This window comes from Sapajus apella, unplaced genomic scaffold, assembly GCF_009761245.1.
Source record: "Sapajus apella isolate SASKATOON/1434 unplaced genomic scaffold, GSC_monkey_1.0 scaffold41, whole genome shotgun sequence".
In the NCBI taxonomy this organism is placed as follows: domain Eukaryota; kingdom Metazoa; phylum Chordata; class Mammalia; order Primates; family Cebidae; genus Sapajus; species Sapajus apella.
In genome coordinates, this window is record NW_022436981.1 from 17,516,962 (window position 1) to 17,535,541 (window position 18,580).

General features: G+C 36.8%; 1 protein-coding gene across 10 annotated transcripts in view; it reads right to left on the minus strand.

Annotated features, from left to right (window-relative positions):
- The window catches only part of LGSN (lengsin, lens protein with glutamine synthetase domain), a 44,110-nt gene that overhangs the window by 8,308 nt on the left and 17,222 nt on the right, over nucleotides 1–18,580 (minus strand). For 4 of the 10 annotated variants that reach the window (XM_032299781.1, XM_032299780.1, XM_032299773.1 and 1 more), the window contains exons 2-4: nucleotides 9,838–9,970; nucleotides 8,602–8,790; nucleotides 900–1,066 (exon numbers count right to left, since the gene is read on the minus strand). In XM_032299781.1, the coding sequence (XP_032155672.1) occupies nucleotides 900–1,066; nucleotides 8,602–8,790; nucleotides 9,838–9,970 (489 nt within the window). Of the gene's footprint in view, nucleotides 1–899; nucleotides 1,067–3,577; nucleotides 3,712–8,587; nucleotides 8,791–9,837; nucleotides 9,971–18,580 lie in introns of those variants that run through there. The other 6 variants (XM_032299774.1, XM_032299782.1, XM_032299778.1 and 3 more) reach the window with 5 other exon arrangements.

Genomic DNA, 18,580 nt, shown 5'->3' on the forward strand with positions numbered 1-18,580 from the left:
ACACATTTTTTTATAAAAATCAAACAACATGTATTCTTGCCTGGATGAAGAGGAAATATCTGCAAGCAGGTCCAAATAATTCCTTAAGAAACAAGTTTGAATCTGTTAGAATTCTTTAAAAAGTGTTTTTGGAGATGCCAAGTTTTTCCCAACATAAAGCAAATTTAAAAATTAGGATCTGATATTAAAGTGATAAAAGTATAACATTTTCAAATAGTTAAACCTAGAGCATGCTTAACTTTTACACTTTCTTAAATAGTACCTACCTGATGTCCCTTGCTAAGAAATGTGATGTTTAATTAACACAACAACTCAGTCATCGCAATAAACACATGACAAATATTGACACAAAGATTAAGGAAGTCTCAAAACAACGGAAACACAATATTTCTTTATATCATTTTTAGGAATTTGATATATATTAAGTCATCCAAAAATGGCATGTTTTCTTAGCAGAATTAGGAGCTGAAAGGGATATGTTGCTTAACTAGCAAATTCTTTCTGTTTAATCATTTTTTCCCTTTTATGTTTGCTCTTGGGTCTTCTGTTGCAATTTTCTCATGTCAAATAAAATATAATCTTCATAATTGCGGTAAGGGAGAAAACATAATTCTGTGGTGCAAAATTACTCAATGCAGAAGGACTAAAATTACCAGTCTTAATTAGTTTTGTATTTCTACTGGGTAAAGAAATTGCTGTTTGAGAGCTGAGAGTACATGTTTAGCTCCTTGGGGAGCAATAATGTGTTTTGGAGGAACAAGAGAAGAAACAAAATAAGTTATTGATTTTCAGCTTGAATTGCTGTATAGATTACAAGAAAATAAGAAAGAGTAATAAGAACCATTTGCTTTCTAATGGTCATGAAATTACATTCAGTCACAACTGTGTATAAAACTCACTTGAAAAAAGTGTGCAGGGATAGTCTTAAACCTGGACACACCATGAAGGTCTGTTGCTTCAAATCGTACAAACTGGAGGCGATTTTTGGCCATGGCTTGTCTAATGTGTTTCATTCTAGAAGAGAGTTGAGGTGGGGTCAATATTTGACTGCTGTCCCTCATGCAATCTGCAAAATAAAAAAAGGTTCTAACTCAGTAGATTATGATGAACTGAGAAGCAAAGGAAACTATAGAGTAGTGAATTAATCATTACGATTAACAAAAACATTAGATATTCATCCTGTCACTGGCTTAGAGTTGGATATCTTACCTTTCTTATCCTGCCCTTATCATCTTCCCAAATTTACTGCGCCTAAACAGCCTAAGAGATCATTTATCAATTAGGATGAGGACAAAATTGACACTATTTGCATAAAGATATAGCAATATCATATGTAGATACTTACTGAAAATCCCTTTGCTTATGGAAATTAGAATATATTTACATGAGTTCACAGCAAAAAAGAGACCATAAAAGTCTGTCTGCAAGTGACTATCATCGAACATATTTGGGCTTCTTGAACTAACTGTTAATTTCTATATTTTAATTTCTATACGATTAAAAGTGAATTTGGTTTTGTTTATTTTCCGGGATTTTGTTTTATTCTGGGAGTTTCTTGCCCGAAGGGCTTTTATATCTTTTTAATGGCATCTAACTCTAAGAAGTCTACATATTTCTATCAAATTTGAAACTTGCTTAAATAAGCAAACAAAAGTGTTTTTTTTTTTTTAAGAATGAGTGTGTAAGAGATGAAAAATCTGGACTGCATACTCAATTTAAAATTAGAAACATAAAAAAAGTTATTTTCAAGATTTTTAAGATACTTCGCAAATTCTAACTTTAGAGCTAGAACTTTAGAGATAAGTCATCTAATTTAACCAACTCTTTACCTTGAGTCCCAAAGTGGTACAATGAGTTACTCCAAACCACACTATCAGTCCACTGCAGGTTTGAAGCTACAATTCCCACTTTTGATTCATGCTGTGTGGCTTATTACCACAAATTAAATTAATATGTCTATAGGACATAGAACAGTCAGGCAAATAGTATATATTATAAATGTTAGTTGCTGTCAGAACTTTTAGGAGAGGCAGCAGAGTATAGTGATTAGCACAAAACACTGAGGCCCATCTACCTCCCTTCCAATCCTGCCTTTGCCCTAGCAACAATCTTATCTTCTTTATGCCTTGGCTTTCTTATCAGTAACATACAACCTACTTCATAGGCTTGTTTTGAGGATTAAACACGTTATTAACAGTTACTGGTAGACAGTAAGCACCATATAAGTGGCACTTAAATGCATAAAGTGAGTACAATTACTCTAGCCCTAGTAAATGATGCCACGATCATGTCTGCCCATCTGTCACATCACTGATATTGAGCAGCTATAATTTTAAAGTGATACCTGAGTATGCTTTTTCAAAATATAATTTATCTTTAAAAATAACCATAAAGATTGACAGTTTAGAAACATAGATTAAGTAGATTTTAAGTACATGAAGCATGGGAAAAATAAATGTTTCCACATATGCAAATATATTACTGATAATGTGCTCTCCCTGATGCATTTGGCTACTCTGAAACTCTGGAGGCTTTATAACTACCTTCCATTTAACACAAACAATTAAACTGTAGCAATTAAAGTGTTTCATGCTAAATTAGCACTTGCTGTATTCCCAACCTACTCTGAAATACTGGGTGTTCAGCCCAAGATGAATAATGCTCCTTAAAACAAAATTTATAGGCATTTTAAAACATGGAAATATGGGTCAGGTATGGTGGCTCACTCCTGTAATACCAGCACTTTGGGAAGCTGAGGTGGGCAGATCACTTGAGGCCAGGAGTTCAAGACCAGCTTGGGCAACATGGCAAAACTCTGTCTCTACTAAAGATACAAAAATTTGCTGGGTGTAGTGTCATGCACCTGTCGTCCCAGCTACTGAGGAAGCTGAGGCATGAGAATTGCTTGAGCCTTGGAGGTGGAGGTTGCAGTGAGCCTAGATCACACCACTACATTCTAGCCTGAGTGACAGAGACTGTCTTAACAATAATAATATGGAAATTTTTAGACAGTGACTATTCTAAACATAATAAGCAATTATGTATAAGCTATAAAGAAGACATCTCCTATAAAACGAGAGAAGTAATTTTATTGGTTCACCAGTAATAGGATAACAGGTAATCTTACTAGTGTTTTGCCTTATCTGTATCTCCTAAATTTTCTGCAAAATACATATTATTTTTAAATAAGTATAATATTTTTTCACTCAACATAGATATTTTTCATCATCACATACTATTCATACTGAATGTGTATCTAGAAATCAGCCAGAAAGAGCCCTTGCCCTCATAGAACTTTATAAAGTGGGGCAACTGTAGATAATAAACATGCCATCAAATGCAAAGGTGGGATCAATTCACACAGTGAAAGTGCTGAAAAAATATTAAACATAATCACCTGAAGTATTAATTGTGTGAGACTTGATCACAATGTGGACAGGTCTAACCCTTGATTCATTTTTAAGTCTCCAAGTTGCCCTGTGGTTGGACAGTGAGTACAGTACACATATTCGTTTGCTAGGGCTACCATAACAGATGCCCCAGACCAGGTGGCTTAAACAGAAATTTTTTTTCTCACAGGTCTGGCGGCTAGAAGTCCAAAGTCAAAGGTGTCCGCAGATTTGTTTCTTCTAAAGACTCTCTCTCCTTGGCTTGTAGACAGCCATCTTCTTCCAGCGTCTTCACATGTTTTTTTCTCTGTGCATGTCCATGACCTAATATCTTCTTCTTATGAAGACATGAGTCATACTGTATTAGGGTCCACCGTACTAATCTTATTTAACCTTAATTATCTCTTTAAAGAGCATATCTCCAAATTTGGTCACATTCTCAGGCACTGAAGGTTAGGATTTCATTATAACAATTTTGGAGAAACACCATTCAATACATAACAGTGGATAATTCTGTTTCTATTTTCTTCACTGTCCTTACTGGCACCTGCCACACTGTATACACACATGTTCCTGTCATCCCCCATTGCCTGTCAGCTCCGTGAGAGCCGAGGCTTAGTTTTACAAGCTGCTGTTTTTTTGCTACTTGTAACAGTACAGGCATCTCATAGGCACTCGACAAATATTTTTTGAACAAGTGAGTGAGTGAATGAATGAATACATCCTGTGTGATTTGACCTTGTCTAATTAATAAAAGTTGTCACCATATATTTTAGTATATATCCTAAATATCAATTTTTCAGTTAAAAGTTCAGTTCTTTCACCAAATATGAGCACACTAGCCAATTCAATTTTATTTTCAAGGCATCAACTGATCTTGCTGCATCATTGTCTGAATTTCTTTTCTTCAGATAAATCATATTTGTTACTTACAATTAAACCTTTTGGTCAGCCTCTCCCAGCTGCACATGATGAATAGCAGACAGATAATTGCCAGTTCAGGAGCTCATTTGTTTTTCCTACAGTGTGGTTCCTGGGAGGTGTTCTTTTCTATGCCCTCAGAGGACTAATAAATTAAATCAATGTGTTTTTATAGAGGATGTTTTAGTGCTGTGAATGTTTAGGGAAAAAATAAGAAAACATTTTTAAAGGAAAAAAACCCTCAAAGCTCTATAGCAACTAGAAGGCCTTGGAGAAATTTTGTCCGTGTTCAATGACGAGGACATATATCAGTTATAGAGAACAAGCCATGGTCACTTATTAAAGGGAGATTGAAGAGGCATTTGGGCTTTCAGAAATGTGAACTCAAAGAAAGGAAAAAGTGCATTTGACAGAAAATTCCGGAATACATTCAGTTATTGCACACGTAGCACAAGACCGTGTTCTTTCAAGGTCCCACCATCTTTCATTATTGTGGCTATGTTTCTGCAAATTTAACCCTGCCTTCTGGCCACATCATACTAGCTCAGCCATTGGTGGGAAGCCTAGGTGGCAGAATAACCAGGTACAAAGCAGAAAAAAGAAAAAAAAGCAATACATAAAAAATGGGAGAAAAGGGGGGTTTTTCTTTGAAAAAAAAAAAGTATTATTTTTCAAAAAACTCAGAGAAGTTATTCCAAAGAAGAAATACCATATCAAAATTCCTTACCTTTATTTTGGTGGGGTTATTTTTAAATTATGTATAGGTGATTGGTTTGCGGTTTAAATGTTTGGTACTGAGGGCCTATAGAGAACTTAATATACACTGGGCCAAAAAGAGAGCTTCTGAGCTAAAGAAGCTAAGTTAGTAATGGTACCCATAAGTCATGGTTGACAGTGCAAAGAGAGCTTATGACACAAGATCTTTCTCCATATTTTTGACTTAAGACAAAAAAATGGTAAATCCATCTCTCTTTTGTAGCTAAAACTAGAATATATAAAACAATTATCACAATCTCTGGAGGAGCCTATGTGGCCCGCAGATATTATCTGATTAGTCTTCCCAGTGTTTAGAAACTTTTTTGAAATAGTGGACAGCATTTCACTATTAGAAAATTTTATGTAGAAATCTTGAGTTCAAATTTCTTTTGAAACTAAATCTGGCAACTCAGGGTAGATACTTCTGCATAGCAACAACTGGTTGGAACTCTGAGGTAGTCTAGATGGGACAGCCAACCTCTACTTCATGAGGCAGCAGACATTTCTGTAAAGGACCAGATAGTAAATATTTGCAACTGTGTAGGCCATATGGTATTGATTGCAGCTACTCCCTAAGCACAATGTCATCTTAGCAGCTATCAATAATATGTAAACGTTACTTACAAAAACTGACCAGCAAGCTGAATTTGGCTCTGGGGCCCTAGTTGGTTGCTCTCTGCTCCAGTTTCTCATCAGCAGCACCACTCCCTATTTACTTACACCAGCCCATCATTTGTATTAACTGTCTGTCCCCTGTGGGCATCTGTATCAACAGCTGCCTGATGTTCAGAGGTCGTTAGTGCTTATGTTCTCCACTTCAGAGAAATTCATAAAGCCGAAGAAGAGAGAAATTCAGATTTGAGAGATGGTGTGGTAGTGAGACCAGAGAGTTCCCTGACCCCCTCTCGAGACTTGCAAAAGGGATGTGACTCATTTACTCGGCCACCATGCTCAAACCACTTATGGGAAGGGGAACATGCCTGTGAGCCAAGCTAAGAGCTTTTGGGCAGCAGCCCTACGGCAGTGTTTAGGGGTGTTACCGTGTTCTTTTAGCTTTGCAATTCACAAATGGCTAGGTGTTAAACCAGTACGGCGGAGAGTCAGGAAAGCAGCCTTTTATACCCTGTCCTCTAGGTACCTTGCTCCTTGTCTGGAGTTTAGGAAGAAACAGGTCACATGGACTTGAAGGATGGTGAATGTGGGGATTTTACTGAGTGACGGAGGTGGCTCTCAGTGGGATGGTTGGGGATCAGGAAATGGGATGGAGTGGGAATATTATTTTCCCCTGGAGTTCGGCTGTCCTGCCACAGATCTCCCTTCCAACCATCCCCAGCCAAGCTCCTCTCTGCATTCACATGCTCCTTCTCTCCCTTGCTGTTCTGCTGCTCTGCCAGTGGAGCTTGAAGTTTATATGGGCATGGGATAGGGGCATGGTGGGCCAGAGTGGTCTTGGAAAAGGCAACTTTTCGGAGTAAAAACAGAAATGCCTGTTTCCATTTAGAGCCATGGGTTTCCAGGCTTTAGGGTGGGGTCTTTGCCAGGGAACTGCCCTCTTCTACCCAGTATTTCCATGGCTAGTCTCCGTTATCAGTAGGCAGAATAGTCCATCGAAAATTTCTACCACACCTAATCCCTGGAGCATGTGAATGTATTAAATTGCATGGCAAAAGGAAACTTGCAAATGTAATTAAGGTTATGGAACTTAAAATAGGGATATTATCTTTGATTATCCATCTAAGCCCTTGAAAGCAGAGGGCTTTTCCCAGTTGAGAGCAGAAAAGAGATGTGGAAGAAGGAATTCAGAAAAGTTCTAAATATGAGAAGGATTTGAGGCATGCTATCTCTGAGATATAAGACCGGAGAGAGGCTTCTGGGAAATAAGGGCCACCCCAGTTGACAGCCAGCCAGGACACAACAACCTAACTTCTACAGTCACAAAGAACTGGATTCTCTCAACAATCTGAAGGAGCTTGTAAGTGTACTGTTCCCTAGAGTCTCTAGATAAGAACCCAGATGGCAACACCTTGACTTTAGCCTTGGAAAACCTGAAACAAGGAAAGCAGATGAGCCAGCCTAGACTTCTGATGTACAGAACTGTGAGATAGTACATTTGTATTTTTTAAAAGACAGTAAATTTGTGGTGATTTGTTATGGTGGGAATAGAAGACTAATACATACAGAATTCTGATAGTGTTTATTTTCCAGGCTCTAGCTCCTCCCTGGGCCCTGTGTATACTAAAGGATTTACCCTTGCCCAAAGAGAGCTCTGGTCTCTGCCCTTGTTCCCTGGGAGATAATCTCCAAGCAGTTAGAATGTCTTGCCAGACAACAGTGTCTTTGTTTACCTAGGGGTTCTAGGCCATGCCAGAAACTCTAACAATGTTATTTATAGTGGTTATTTCAACTCATGCAGTAACCGCTTGATCTCCAAAGGGGCTGGAGAGTGAGGTCAGCCAAATGCCCAGTTAACCATGATGCCCCAGTAGAGACTCTGGACACCGTGACTCAAGTGAGTTTCCCTGGTTCGCAACATTTCTCACATCATTGCCAAGAGAATAGTGCTGTCCGTGACTCCACTAAGAAAGGACAAGTGAACATTCTGTGCTTAGAACTTCCCTGGACTGCCCATGGCTGATTTTAATTTGTATCCTTTTAGTGTAATAAATCATAACCGTGAATATAACAGCTTTCAGTGAATTCAGTGAGTCGTTACTTGGGGAATTCCAAAACTTGTAATTGGTGTCACAAGTGAGGGTAATGTGGTAGTAACTAACCCTCTAACTTCCCACTCTGGTATATTTTCATCTTTCCAAATCTTATATGTTTAAGCTGTCATAGATTTCCGTTATTTTCTTTTTTTTTTTTTGGCAAGGGGTGGAGGAGGCAGGGTCTCTCTCTGTTACCCTGGCTTGAATGAAATAGCACAATCACAACTTCCTGTAGCCTCAACCTCCTGGGCTCAAGTGATCCTCCCACTTCAGCCCCCTAAGTAGCTAGGATCACAGGCATGTGTCACCACATACAGCCAATTTTTGTGTGTGTGTGTGTGTAGAAAGACAGTCTGCCTATGTTGCTCAGGCTGATCTCGAAATCCAGGTCTCAAATGATCCTCCCACTTCAGCCTCCCAAAGTGCTGGGATTACAGGTGTAAGCCATTGTGCCTGGCCTTTAGATTTCCTTTTAGAATTAATTTCTAGCATTTTCATCCAAGAGAGTTTTAAACAATACATTCATGTACCAAAATAATTACATTACTATCAATAAGCCAGAAACTTAGAAATAGGATTTTACTTTTAGAAAAAGTGAGACATCTTCCATTGCAACCTTTCTATTCTTCACATGAGCAGCCTAAAGGATAAAGAAAACTGCAAACCATTTTATAAAAGATAGGTATATAAATTTTTGTAAGTGCTCTGACTCCCAGGCTGGTATTCCTCAACCAACATTGCATTCTCTCAATTCAAATACAAACTTGGGGTTAGTGGCTAGAACCACATATCAGTTTGTTCCCAAATCCTTACCAGTAAATCCTTACCAGAGATTGGGTTAAATTCACCACTAGGAACATTGGTTGTTGTTCTGGGGGACAATAGTTTTATCACTGTTGTCTCATCCTGAGAGTCCTTGTCATCATGTGACAGTTGAGACTCAGCAGAGCCAGGTCCCATGACTGGTTTGCTCATTTTCCCTAATTTGTGGCACACCATTTGGTCTCTGATCCTCTCTGTAGTAATAAGGAAAAATGTTAAAATATGTTGCCCTTGTTTTCAACTGTCTCTTAATACAATATGGAGAGGAATACTTGAGAAAATAGTATATTCCTAGCAGTGACATATTAAATGAGAGGCAGTGAGAGTGGTCTGCCCTAGTCGCTGACCAAAAATGTGCATTGTTTGTAGAGAATTTAAAAACAGACCAGGCACAGTGACTTATGTCCGTACCCTATAATCCCAGCACTTCGGGAGGCCAAGGCAGGTGGATCACTTGAGGTCAGGAGTTCAAGACCAGACCAACCAACATGGTGAAACCCTGTCTCTACTAAAAATACAAAAAAAAAAAATTAGACTGGCTTGGTGGCACACTCCTGTAATCCCAGCTACCCAGGAGGCTGAGATAGGAGGATGGCTTGAGCCAGGGAGGAGGAGGTTGCAGTGAGCCAAGATCACGCCACTGCACTCCAGCATGGGTGACAGAGTGAGACTCTGTCTCAAAAAAATTATACATAAATAATAAAATCTACTAAAATCTGACTGCTTTTTATTCTAACCATATGCTGGGAATTCCTAGTGTCCTGCCTTAGGACACAGTGACTCCTAGGATTGAGCCTGTTGCCCAGATTAACTTCTAGGTTTAGCAGTGTGTCAGATCTGTTGAAATCTAGTTGGAGTTCCAACATGTGTTATGAAAACACCTTCCCTACCGTTCTTATGACCTCCCCAAATCCTCAGTAATGATTTCTGTATGCAGTTTCGGAGCAGAAGACTGTCTCTCTTCCTAGTTGTGCTTTCCTCTGTTTTGTTCTCTTTTTTTTTTCTACTATTACCACTCTAATTCTGACCCCCTTTAAATTGTAAATATTTTGATTATTTTTATATATTTACATTGTAAGCTTATATTTGCCATCTTTTATGTCACCTATATAGGAATAAATTTTGTTTCTTTTTCCTTTTGCTTCTCCCAAAGAAGAAAGGAAGATGTTTTATTAAAACAAAGACCAAATGGAGATTGCCATTGACCACATCATTTTTGAGAGATCAGAGGAGTTAGATACCATTTGAGTTGGATATATCCATTTCTCCCACTTCAGTTGAATAAACATGTGATTTAGTGACTTTCTTCCTCGTCTTTCTTAATTTATGCATGCTGTTGGCTTCAGTCTCATTGCCTTCATCTTTTGTTGAGTCCTGTTGTTATTAAATAAAAAGCCAAATAACAAATTATTTATACAACTATATATGGATGTCAAAAAAGTATTACAATTGAATAGCTAGATTTCTTAATGAGCATAGAAGACTTTTATAATGATGAAAATTTTGTCACTTCTAAAATCACTTCAATAACTCAACATTTAAAAGCCCAATGTTGTGCTGATAGGCTAGATATTCTCTATCTCCTTTTATATGTGGCACAGAAAATATCATTAAGTAAATTAAGATCTTGTCTAATTACTCAAGATTTCTATGTTTATTTTTTACTTTGGGAATTTTATGTTATTCATTTCTAAATAATTTTTCAAAACCTATTTCAGCTAAAAAGTTTACTTTTTATGATTTCTGTTATTCAGGATCTCTAGCCTTTCTGTCTGAAACCATAGTTTCTGAAGAATTGTATTCTCTACTCTCTTTTTTCTTATGAAAGAGGAAAAATGAATATTGATGCAATGAATAATTAATAATTGCATCAATATTTAATTCAAAAAAGTACTTGAATTCATCAAGTGCTATTTTGTGACTGTGTTTTATATGTGTAAAACAAATATCATACCCAGACTATTTTATAGCTTAAAAAAATGCATTTAAAAAAAAATAACCTAACTTTCACAATCCAGTTATAATCCTTGACATGACAGGATATGCCCAGCAGGGAGTTGGGCAGTGAGGCAGGGGCTGGCGCTAGGGAGTTCAGGAATCTCAGCACTAACAGTGAACAGAGTCACCCCTGCAGTCCCGAGACAAAGAAGTTGTCACTGAAAAAATATATTAAAATTTTTGAAAAAGCTGACACGGGTATTTTTAAGTTTTTTTTTTTTGTTTTTTTTTTTGCAAACCTCTCACAGTGGTTTGAGGGGAGAGGAAAGTGACAGGGTCAGGGTCAAAAAGTATATTGGAAATGTTTTGAGCTTAGTATCTTTTTGAAAATCTGTCTCTGAGAGGTTTTACATCTGTGAGAGAGTTATATAAATATATGTTTTGTAGTTGCCGGGGAACAGCTGTATCAGTTTGTCTATAAAACCAATTCAGTCTCCCAGGGCTAAAACAGAAAAAGAAAGATTTTCATTTTTTGGTGTTTATATGTAATTATGATGCATTGTTATTATTGTTATATTAACAAAGTTATAGTTCCTAGAACAAAGGCTTTTCTGTTATTTTAAATTTTTCTGTAATTTTCAAGTTTCACATGGTCTTTTTCACTCCAGATAACCTTATATTTCGATAATATGGTATTTAATATGTGATATAATAATTTTTTAAGTAATTTAGGATTCAATTTCAATATTTGCATAAATTTTCTCAATACACTTCTGATAGAATCTGGCAGTAATATAAAGCTTTATTGTACATATTTATCATCTCTAAAAATTGTTTTGCTAGAAACGCATAGTCTATCATTTTACTTTTGTTATATATATATGGTCTTTTAAAGAAGTGTTATTTAGAAAATGAAATACTTAGCCAGGTATATAATTATCAATGCAATAAGAGCAGACTAACAGTTATCTTAGCTTGACACTTTAGGAATCTTCTCATATATAAATGGAAGGAATCCGGTGAGATAAACTTTAACAGCTCAAACCCTAACCTGCAACTGAATGAACAATTAAATAACGATGTGTTAAAATTAAGCACATTGTCAAGCATGTTTTCTCATGGTACCCTTCAAGGTAATAAAATCACACCATTTTACAAATAAGAAAAGTGAGACTCAGAGTAACTTGCCCCAGGCCACAAGAATGAATGAAAGATGCAGTTTCTAAAAAGATCTTTTGATTTTCAAAATGCTATTCTACTCCCTAAAAGCCAGAGATCCAAGACAAGAAAAAGGTCATTTTAAAAACATTCACCTTCCTTCATATAAACCAAATCAAAAGGGAAAATTTCTTAACCAAAGTAAAAACAATTTACCCAGTTACTAACTGAGGATTTCACCAATAAGAGCCCAAAAACTGTCCAGGTGTCATGGCTCACACCTGTAATCCCAGCACTTTGGGAGGCAGAAGTGAGCAGATCACCTGAGGTCAGGAGTTTGAGACCAGCCTGGTCAGCATGGTGAAACCCCGTCTCTACTAAAAATATGTAAAAATAAGCCAGGCATGGTGGCACATGCCTGTAATCCCAGGTACTCATGAGGCTGAGGCAAAAGAATCACTTGAACCTGGGAGGCGGAGGTGGCTGTGAGCTATATCGCCATTGTACTCCAACCTTGGCAACAGAGCAAGATTCGGACTCAAAAAAAAAAAAGAAAGAAAAGAAAAAGCCCAAAAACTAAGTTGTGATACATTACCTACTCCAGAAAAATGCTCAAAAAAAGGGAGTAGGGGTTTCAGAAAAAGAATACATGTCACACATTTCATTCAGTCCTTTAGTTTTATTTTATATGCTAAGGTGATCAGCATATAAACATAGCTATAATAGATGAAACAAATGTATTGAATCCCTCATTTGTCCCAGCTCCAGTAGAGCATTTTTATTCCCTTTAATCCTTCATCTTTTAATTACACTTAGGTGCAATGTGAATGATGTTTCAGTAAAAAACCTACTAGCCCTAGTGATGAGGTTTGGGTTGTACTTTGACCTTTCCACAAAGTAGCAAGTCCTTCTAGGGCTTTGGCATTCTCCTTTATAAACACTTATATAAATCAAATCGTACTGTTAAATTAAGTTGAGCCTAAAGCTTCCTCCTTACATATTTTAAGTTTGACTTAAAAATTTCTAAGCAGACTATAAACTACTCTTCTACCAATCACAGAATTTCAGCCAATCACAGCGTCTAATTTTTCAAACCCTGTTCAAACACTAATTCTGTACCTCATTTCCATCTTCTGTACATCACTTTCCTTTTCCTGTCCATGAATGTCATCTGACCATGTGACAGGCTAAGAGTCGCTCTGAACATATTCTTATTCTGGTTCTAAGGGCTGTCTGACTCTTGAATTGTTCTTTAACTAAATTTAAAATTTTATTTTTCTAAAGGTTTTTGTCTAACAGATGGCTTCAGAAGTGGGATTTGAAGTAGAGCTTCCAGCAACCCCCAGGAGCATTGAGTGATTAAGCAATGTTCACGCTGGGTCCATTGTATGCATTGCTCTCTCCACGCAACTAGGGATCATGAGTAAGTTGTCTCTCAGATTATGAAGATCCATGTGTTTGTGTTGTGATTACTTTAATCTGTATGTGCACATTTTTTGTCTTAACTGGGTTCAGAAGTCATGACAGAAACTGGACTGGGTTGGACTCAATAATTAATTGGATTATATCCAGTTAGAAGTCTTAGAGGCTGACTGGGCAGACAAACTAGCAGGAAGTGGCAATACTGCAGAAGGTGTGAACTCTGGCTTTCAGAAATTCAGCAGGATTTTGTGTTCTAACCCTTTTGTTTTTCTAATGCGTTAGGTAGGGGAAAATCTTTGCTTAAGTTGCTCAACATGTGAGTGCCAAAAGCAATATTCAGCATAAAAATGGGATCCTTAATTACTGAAGAACTGAGCGCTCCATTTTCATCTACATGTACCTCTACACGCATAATTATTAGGTCCTACCAGCCGCAAATATTTACAAAAAAGGCAAAATCTTATGAAGATAATTTAAAATTATTGTGAAATGTTCCAAATGAACACCTAACTTTAAGAAGTGCATTTAAAAATGAGGACTCCCACATTAGGCATATCTGGGGACACCTATTGATGTGCAGAAGCTTCTAAAAAATGTGAATATTTCTATTGCCTCTTTTTAAAGCCTTTCAAAAGGCAAATAAAAAGCTTAAGCAGCTAATTGATAAGAAAAACTGAATCTGCTAATCTTTTGGCTTAGTTACTATCCTGCCCCAAAGATAAAAAGAGAGTTATATAAAGTGTTCATGAAAGGTAAGCCCCCAAGTAAAGTAGGCTTTTTTCTTTTTCAGAGCTATCCCTGCTGAGTCCACACATAGAGAATTATTTCCTGGCCTTATTAATTAATGGGCTCCAACCTGACCTCAGTAATTTTAGCTAAAAAATAGTGTCTAACTTAAAAAGACTGCCTGTTGAACTAAATTGGTCTCCAAATTCACCTTTCTGGCACTTAGCTGGCTGTTTTTAAACACTTTTGTAAAAGAAATGTACATCTATAAAGGAAATCTCCATTTTTAAGGGTTCCTGCCTCTGTGCAGCAGGAAGAGAGGAAGGACTAAGTTACTAGAGACTTGTAATTGACTTAGATTTATGTAACAAGCCTCACCTTTAAAGTACTTTTTCCTATCCATTGTGTCTTAACTGGGCATTTATCCACATTTATCCACATCCTCCCTCGTTGATTTGGGCAAAAGATGGTACAATATTTAGGCCTAAAGTCTCAACTGTATACATTTGAGAGGGAAAATTTCTATCTTGTTTTACCTAAAAGTCATCCCTTTAGAAGTGAAATTTTAAGGTTGTCCACCTAACAATCGCTTAGAGCATTGAAACAGATAATTGGAAGATTGATAGTCTGAAATGGGGGAAAGAAAAACTATTTGAAATCTAGCAAATGAAAAATATTTCGGAAAACTATAACTTCTGCTGTTGTCTGTGTGTCTGTCTATATGTCTGTATGTGTTATTTGTATCAGATATTTCTTTCTGATCTAATATAATATTTGGCAAATGTAGCTAGTTCAAATTTTTGGCAAAATAAAACAGGAATGTCTTCAGAATTGTCAGTATTAAATATAAATAAGACTTTTTTTTTTTTCCTGGATCTACTGGTCAGAAAGGTTTATGCTGTTTTTGCCGTGTTTTAAGGTCATAATATTGCTGCTTCTGTAAAGTTTTAATATGTGCTTGCCTGTAAGCTGACACTCAAAGGGCTGGCCACTGGGCTTCCCTGAAGCCTTTCACACATCTTACTGTGAGCTTATGTCTTTGATTTTGAGCCTTTGAATTCTGAGGCCTGAAGACATGTGTGTCCACTGTACCTGGGCCACCAGCTGCAGGGTATTGCCAAGCCCAATGTGGCCTGTCCTCCTTCCTCCAGCTTTGCCTCCTGGCCATGCTGAGAGGGGTTGGATCCTCCAGACATCCTTTTCATAGCTCTGTCCTCGGTCCTTAACTCTACACCTGGTGTGTAAATTAGGGACCCGGATGGGCAGTGGCATTCCTAGCCATCCTAGGTGTCACTCAGGATGCAGGATGACTGGGAAAGACATTAGGGAAAATACCTATGTTATTTTTTCAAAATTATTTTCAGTAACTTAAAATCTTAAAGCCATGTTAAATTCAGAAATAGGACAAGGAGCAGTGGCTCACTCTTATAATCCAAGCACTTTGGGAGACTGAGGTGGGAGGATCACTTAAGCCCAAGAATTTGAGACTACCCTAGGCAACATGGTGAGATGCATCTCTACAAAATATATAAAAATTAGCTGGGTATGGTTGTGTGTGCCCATAGTCCTATCCACTCAGAAGGCTGAAGTGGGAGAATAACGAGCCTGGGAGGCAAACATTGCGGTGAGCCAAGTTCATGCCACTGCACTCCAATCTAGGTGATAGAGCAAGAATCTATCTCAAAAAATAAAAATAAAAAATAAAAAATTCAGAAATAAATACTCATTAAATATCTGAGTCATTTCTAAGTCAGTTAAAATATTAAAGTTTAATTATTAACATATATTTATCCTTTAGCATCTTATTTTTGTATGATACTGAAAAGGTAAATATATTGAGATCTATTAAAAATAATTGAGGCAATAACTTTCTAAAAAAATTATGAAATAGTTTTCATCTATAAATACTGATATAAAACAGTTCAAAAATCACTTATTTCCTAGGCTTTACTCTGGTAGTTAGAATTACTCTAAGAGTTAAAATTTAAGTTATTATATGTAATTATAACTACTAAAATAAATAATTCGGCTGGGTACAGTGTCCGTGCCTGTAATCCTAACTCTGAGAGGTCAAGCTGGGAGGATCACTTGAGGTCAGCAGTTGGAGACCAGCCTGGCCAACATAGTGAAACCCCGTCTCTACTAAAAATGCAAAAATTAGCTAGGCATGGTGGTGAATGCCTGTAACCCCAGCTACTTGGGAGGCTGAGGCAGGAGGATTGCTTGAATCTGGGAGGCAGAGTTTGCAGTGAGCCGAGATTGCACCACTGCACTGCAGCCTAGGTGACAGAGTGAGACTCTGTCTCAAAAAATAAATAAATAAGATAAAATAAAATAAATAATTCTATATACAAAGTGTACAAGAAAAGCAAGATTGTTTTTGATGAGAAAATGAAAATGTGTGTTTGTTGAGAAAAAACAATTTTGTCTAGTTTAGAGGTTATTTAAACTTTCTTTCAAAATGAAAAAATGATATCAATAAAATTAAATGGATATTCAAAGTTGGGGAAAATAGAAAAAAAGGTAAAAGTCTATAAAAGGATTTTGGAAATTTTGTGTGTTCAAAAACTGATTGAAGGTGAATGTATTTGTTTATAAGGTTTTATTAAAATTAGCTGTAGTATTGATTATACACTAATGCATAACTAAAATTCATATTTCTCTGAAGAGCTCACAGGGGAAAAAGGTAAAATTCTGTTTCCTCCTTTGAATAATAATTTCTTGTAGTATTAATAAGAGTAAAAGATTTTCTGTCATGTTTTAAGTAAAATGCAAAGAAAAATAGAGGAGAGACAGATTTTATTTCATGTTGTCTTTATTATATCTTTTGATTATTTGGAAAACTGAGTCTCCTCTTCATCAAAGAATAAAAATTTTTGCTTTTGAAAACCTTTTAATTATCAGTTAGGCTAAATGAAATACTATTATTTTGCAGTAATCTGTGATTCTATTTTGATAGTGTTTAAAGCCTTTGACTTCCTGAAGTTCAATTTCAAATTCTAAAATTAAGTATTTTTTACTTCATACTAACTTCAGGATGTTCAAAAGTTCCCTGAAGCATCCAAAAAAGAGATAATAAACAGGGTAATTTGTTATATTAAATAACATGGAAAGCATTATAAAATAAATGATACTTAACTTTGAGTTATATTTTTATGGGTATATTATGAAAATGTGTTTCAAAATTGTATGTGATTCCTAATATTCTGATATGTGTTAGTATATATTATCAATAATAATTATTTATTTATGTTAAGTTATTATAGGACACAGAAACAGCCAAATTTCCCTGTTAATTACATCTTTAACCATAACCATTTTAAGTCTTATCTATAGTTTATTAATTCTGGTGAACTTTCTGAAATCTCTTCACAATCAAGTAAAATCCTAAAATGTTGTGTTCTTACGAAGGTTCATGGAAAGGATGTAAAGAATGCTTACAAACACTCATGAATACAGGTTTCTGATAACTCAAGAATTATATCATATGGATGGGATAGGAATGCTGAAAACTCGAATGAAGAAGTTGACCAGTTTATAAAATTGCTAACTTAAGTAGAACAAGAACTAACTGAATGCCAAGGAAAGACTTTGGCAGATTTCCATGCTAGATCAGCCAGGATTGAAATTGTTAAAATATGCAATTTGAATATGGTTCATGGTTCAAGTCAAATTGCCTATAATAACCCATTTACTAAACAGTGCTATGCACCTGAATTGAAGAAACAAAATTTATATTTAAGAGAATATGAATTCAGTGTTGAGTGTGGACTCATAGAGAGTCTGGAGAGCTGCCTGGTCCTTCCTGAGTGATTAAAACTTCCATCATTGAAAGCTCTACACTAGGCTGGGTTTGGTGGCTCTCACCCGTAATCTCAGCACTTTGGGATGCTGAGGTGGGTGGATCACTTGAGGTCAGGAGTTCAAGACCAGCCAGGCCAATATAGTGACCCCATCTCTACTAAAAATGCAAAATTGTTCAGGTGTGGTGGCACACACCTGTAATCCCAGCTACTCGGGAGGCTGAGGCAGGAGAATTGCTTAAACCTAGGAGGCAGAGGCTGAAGTAAGCTGAGATTGCATGACTACAGTCCAGCCTAGGCAACAGAGTGAGACTTTCTCAAAAAAAAGAAAGAAGGAAGGAAGGAAGAAAGGAGGGAAGAAGGGAGGGAAGGAAAGAAAGAAAGAAAGTGCTATACTTCATGAGTCATCATGGAAGAGATTAAATGATCCAAATTATATTTTAAAAAATATATTGGTGTCATGACTATTCTAAGTTGCCAAGGCTGTTTATTTTGTTTGGTCAAATCCATAATCCTGGGAAGACAATAAAGACTTGAGGTACATTTTTGCTACTTGATGGGTCATTTGAACATTTAATTCAATTGTCATTTTTAATGGATGTTTTCCAGTTATATAGAAACCTTCTCATGCAAGAAGGCTAACGCAATAACAATAGGTACACAGTTATCAAGAAATGTGTTTCTCAGTGGCCAGGCACCATGGCTCATGCCTGTAATCCCAGCACTTTGGGAGGCCGAAGTGGGTGGATCACGAGGATAGGAGTTTGAGACCAGCCTAGCCAGTATAGTGAAACTCCATCTCTACTAAGAATATGAAAATTAGCTGGTCATGGTGGTGCACACCTGTAGTCCCAGCTACTCAGGAGGCTGAGGCAGAAGAACTGATTGAACCTGGGAGGCAGAGGTTGCAGTGAGACGAGATCACGCCACTGCACTC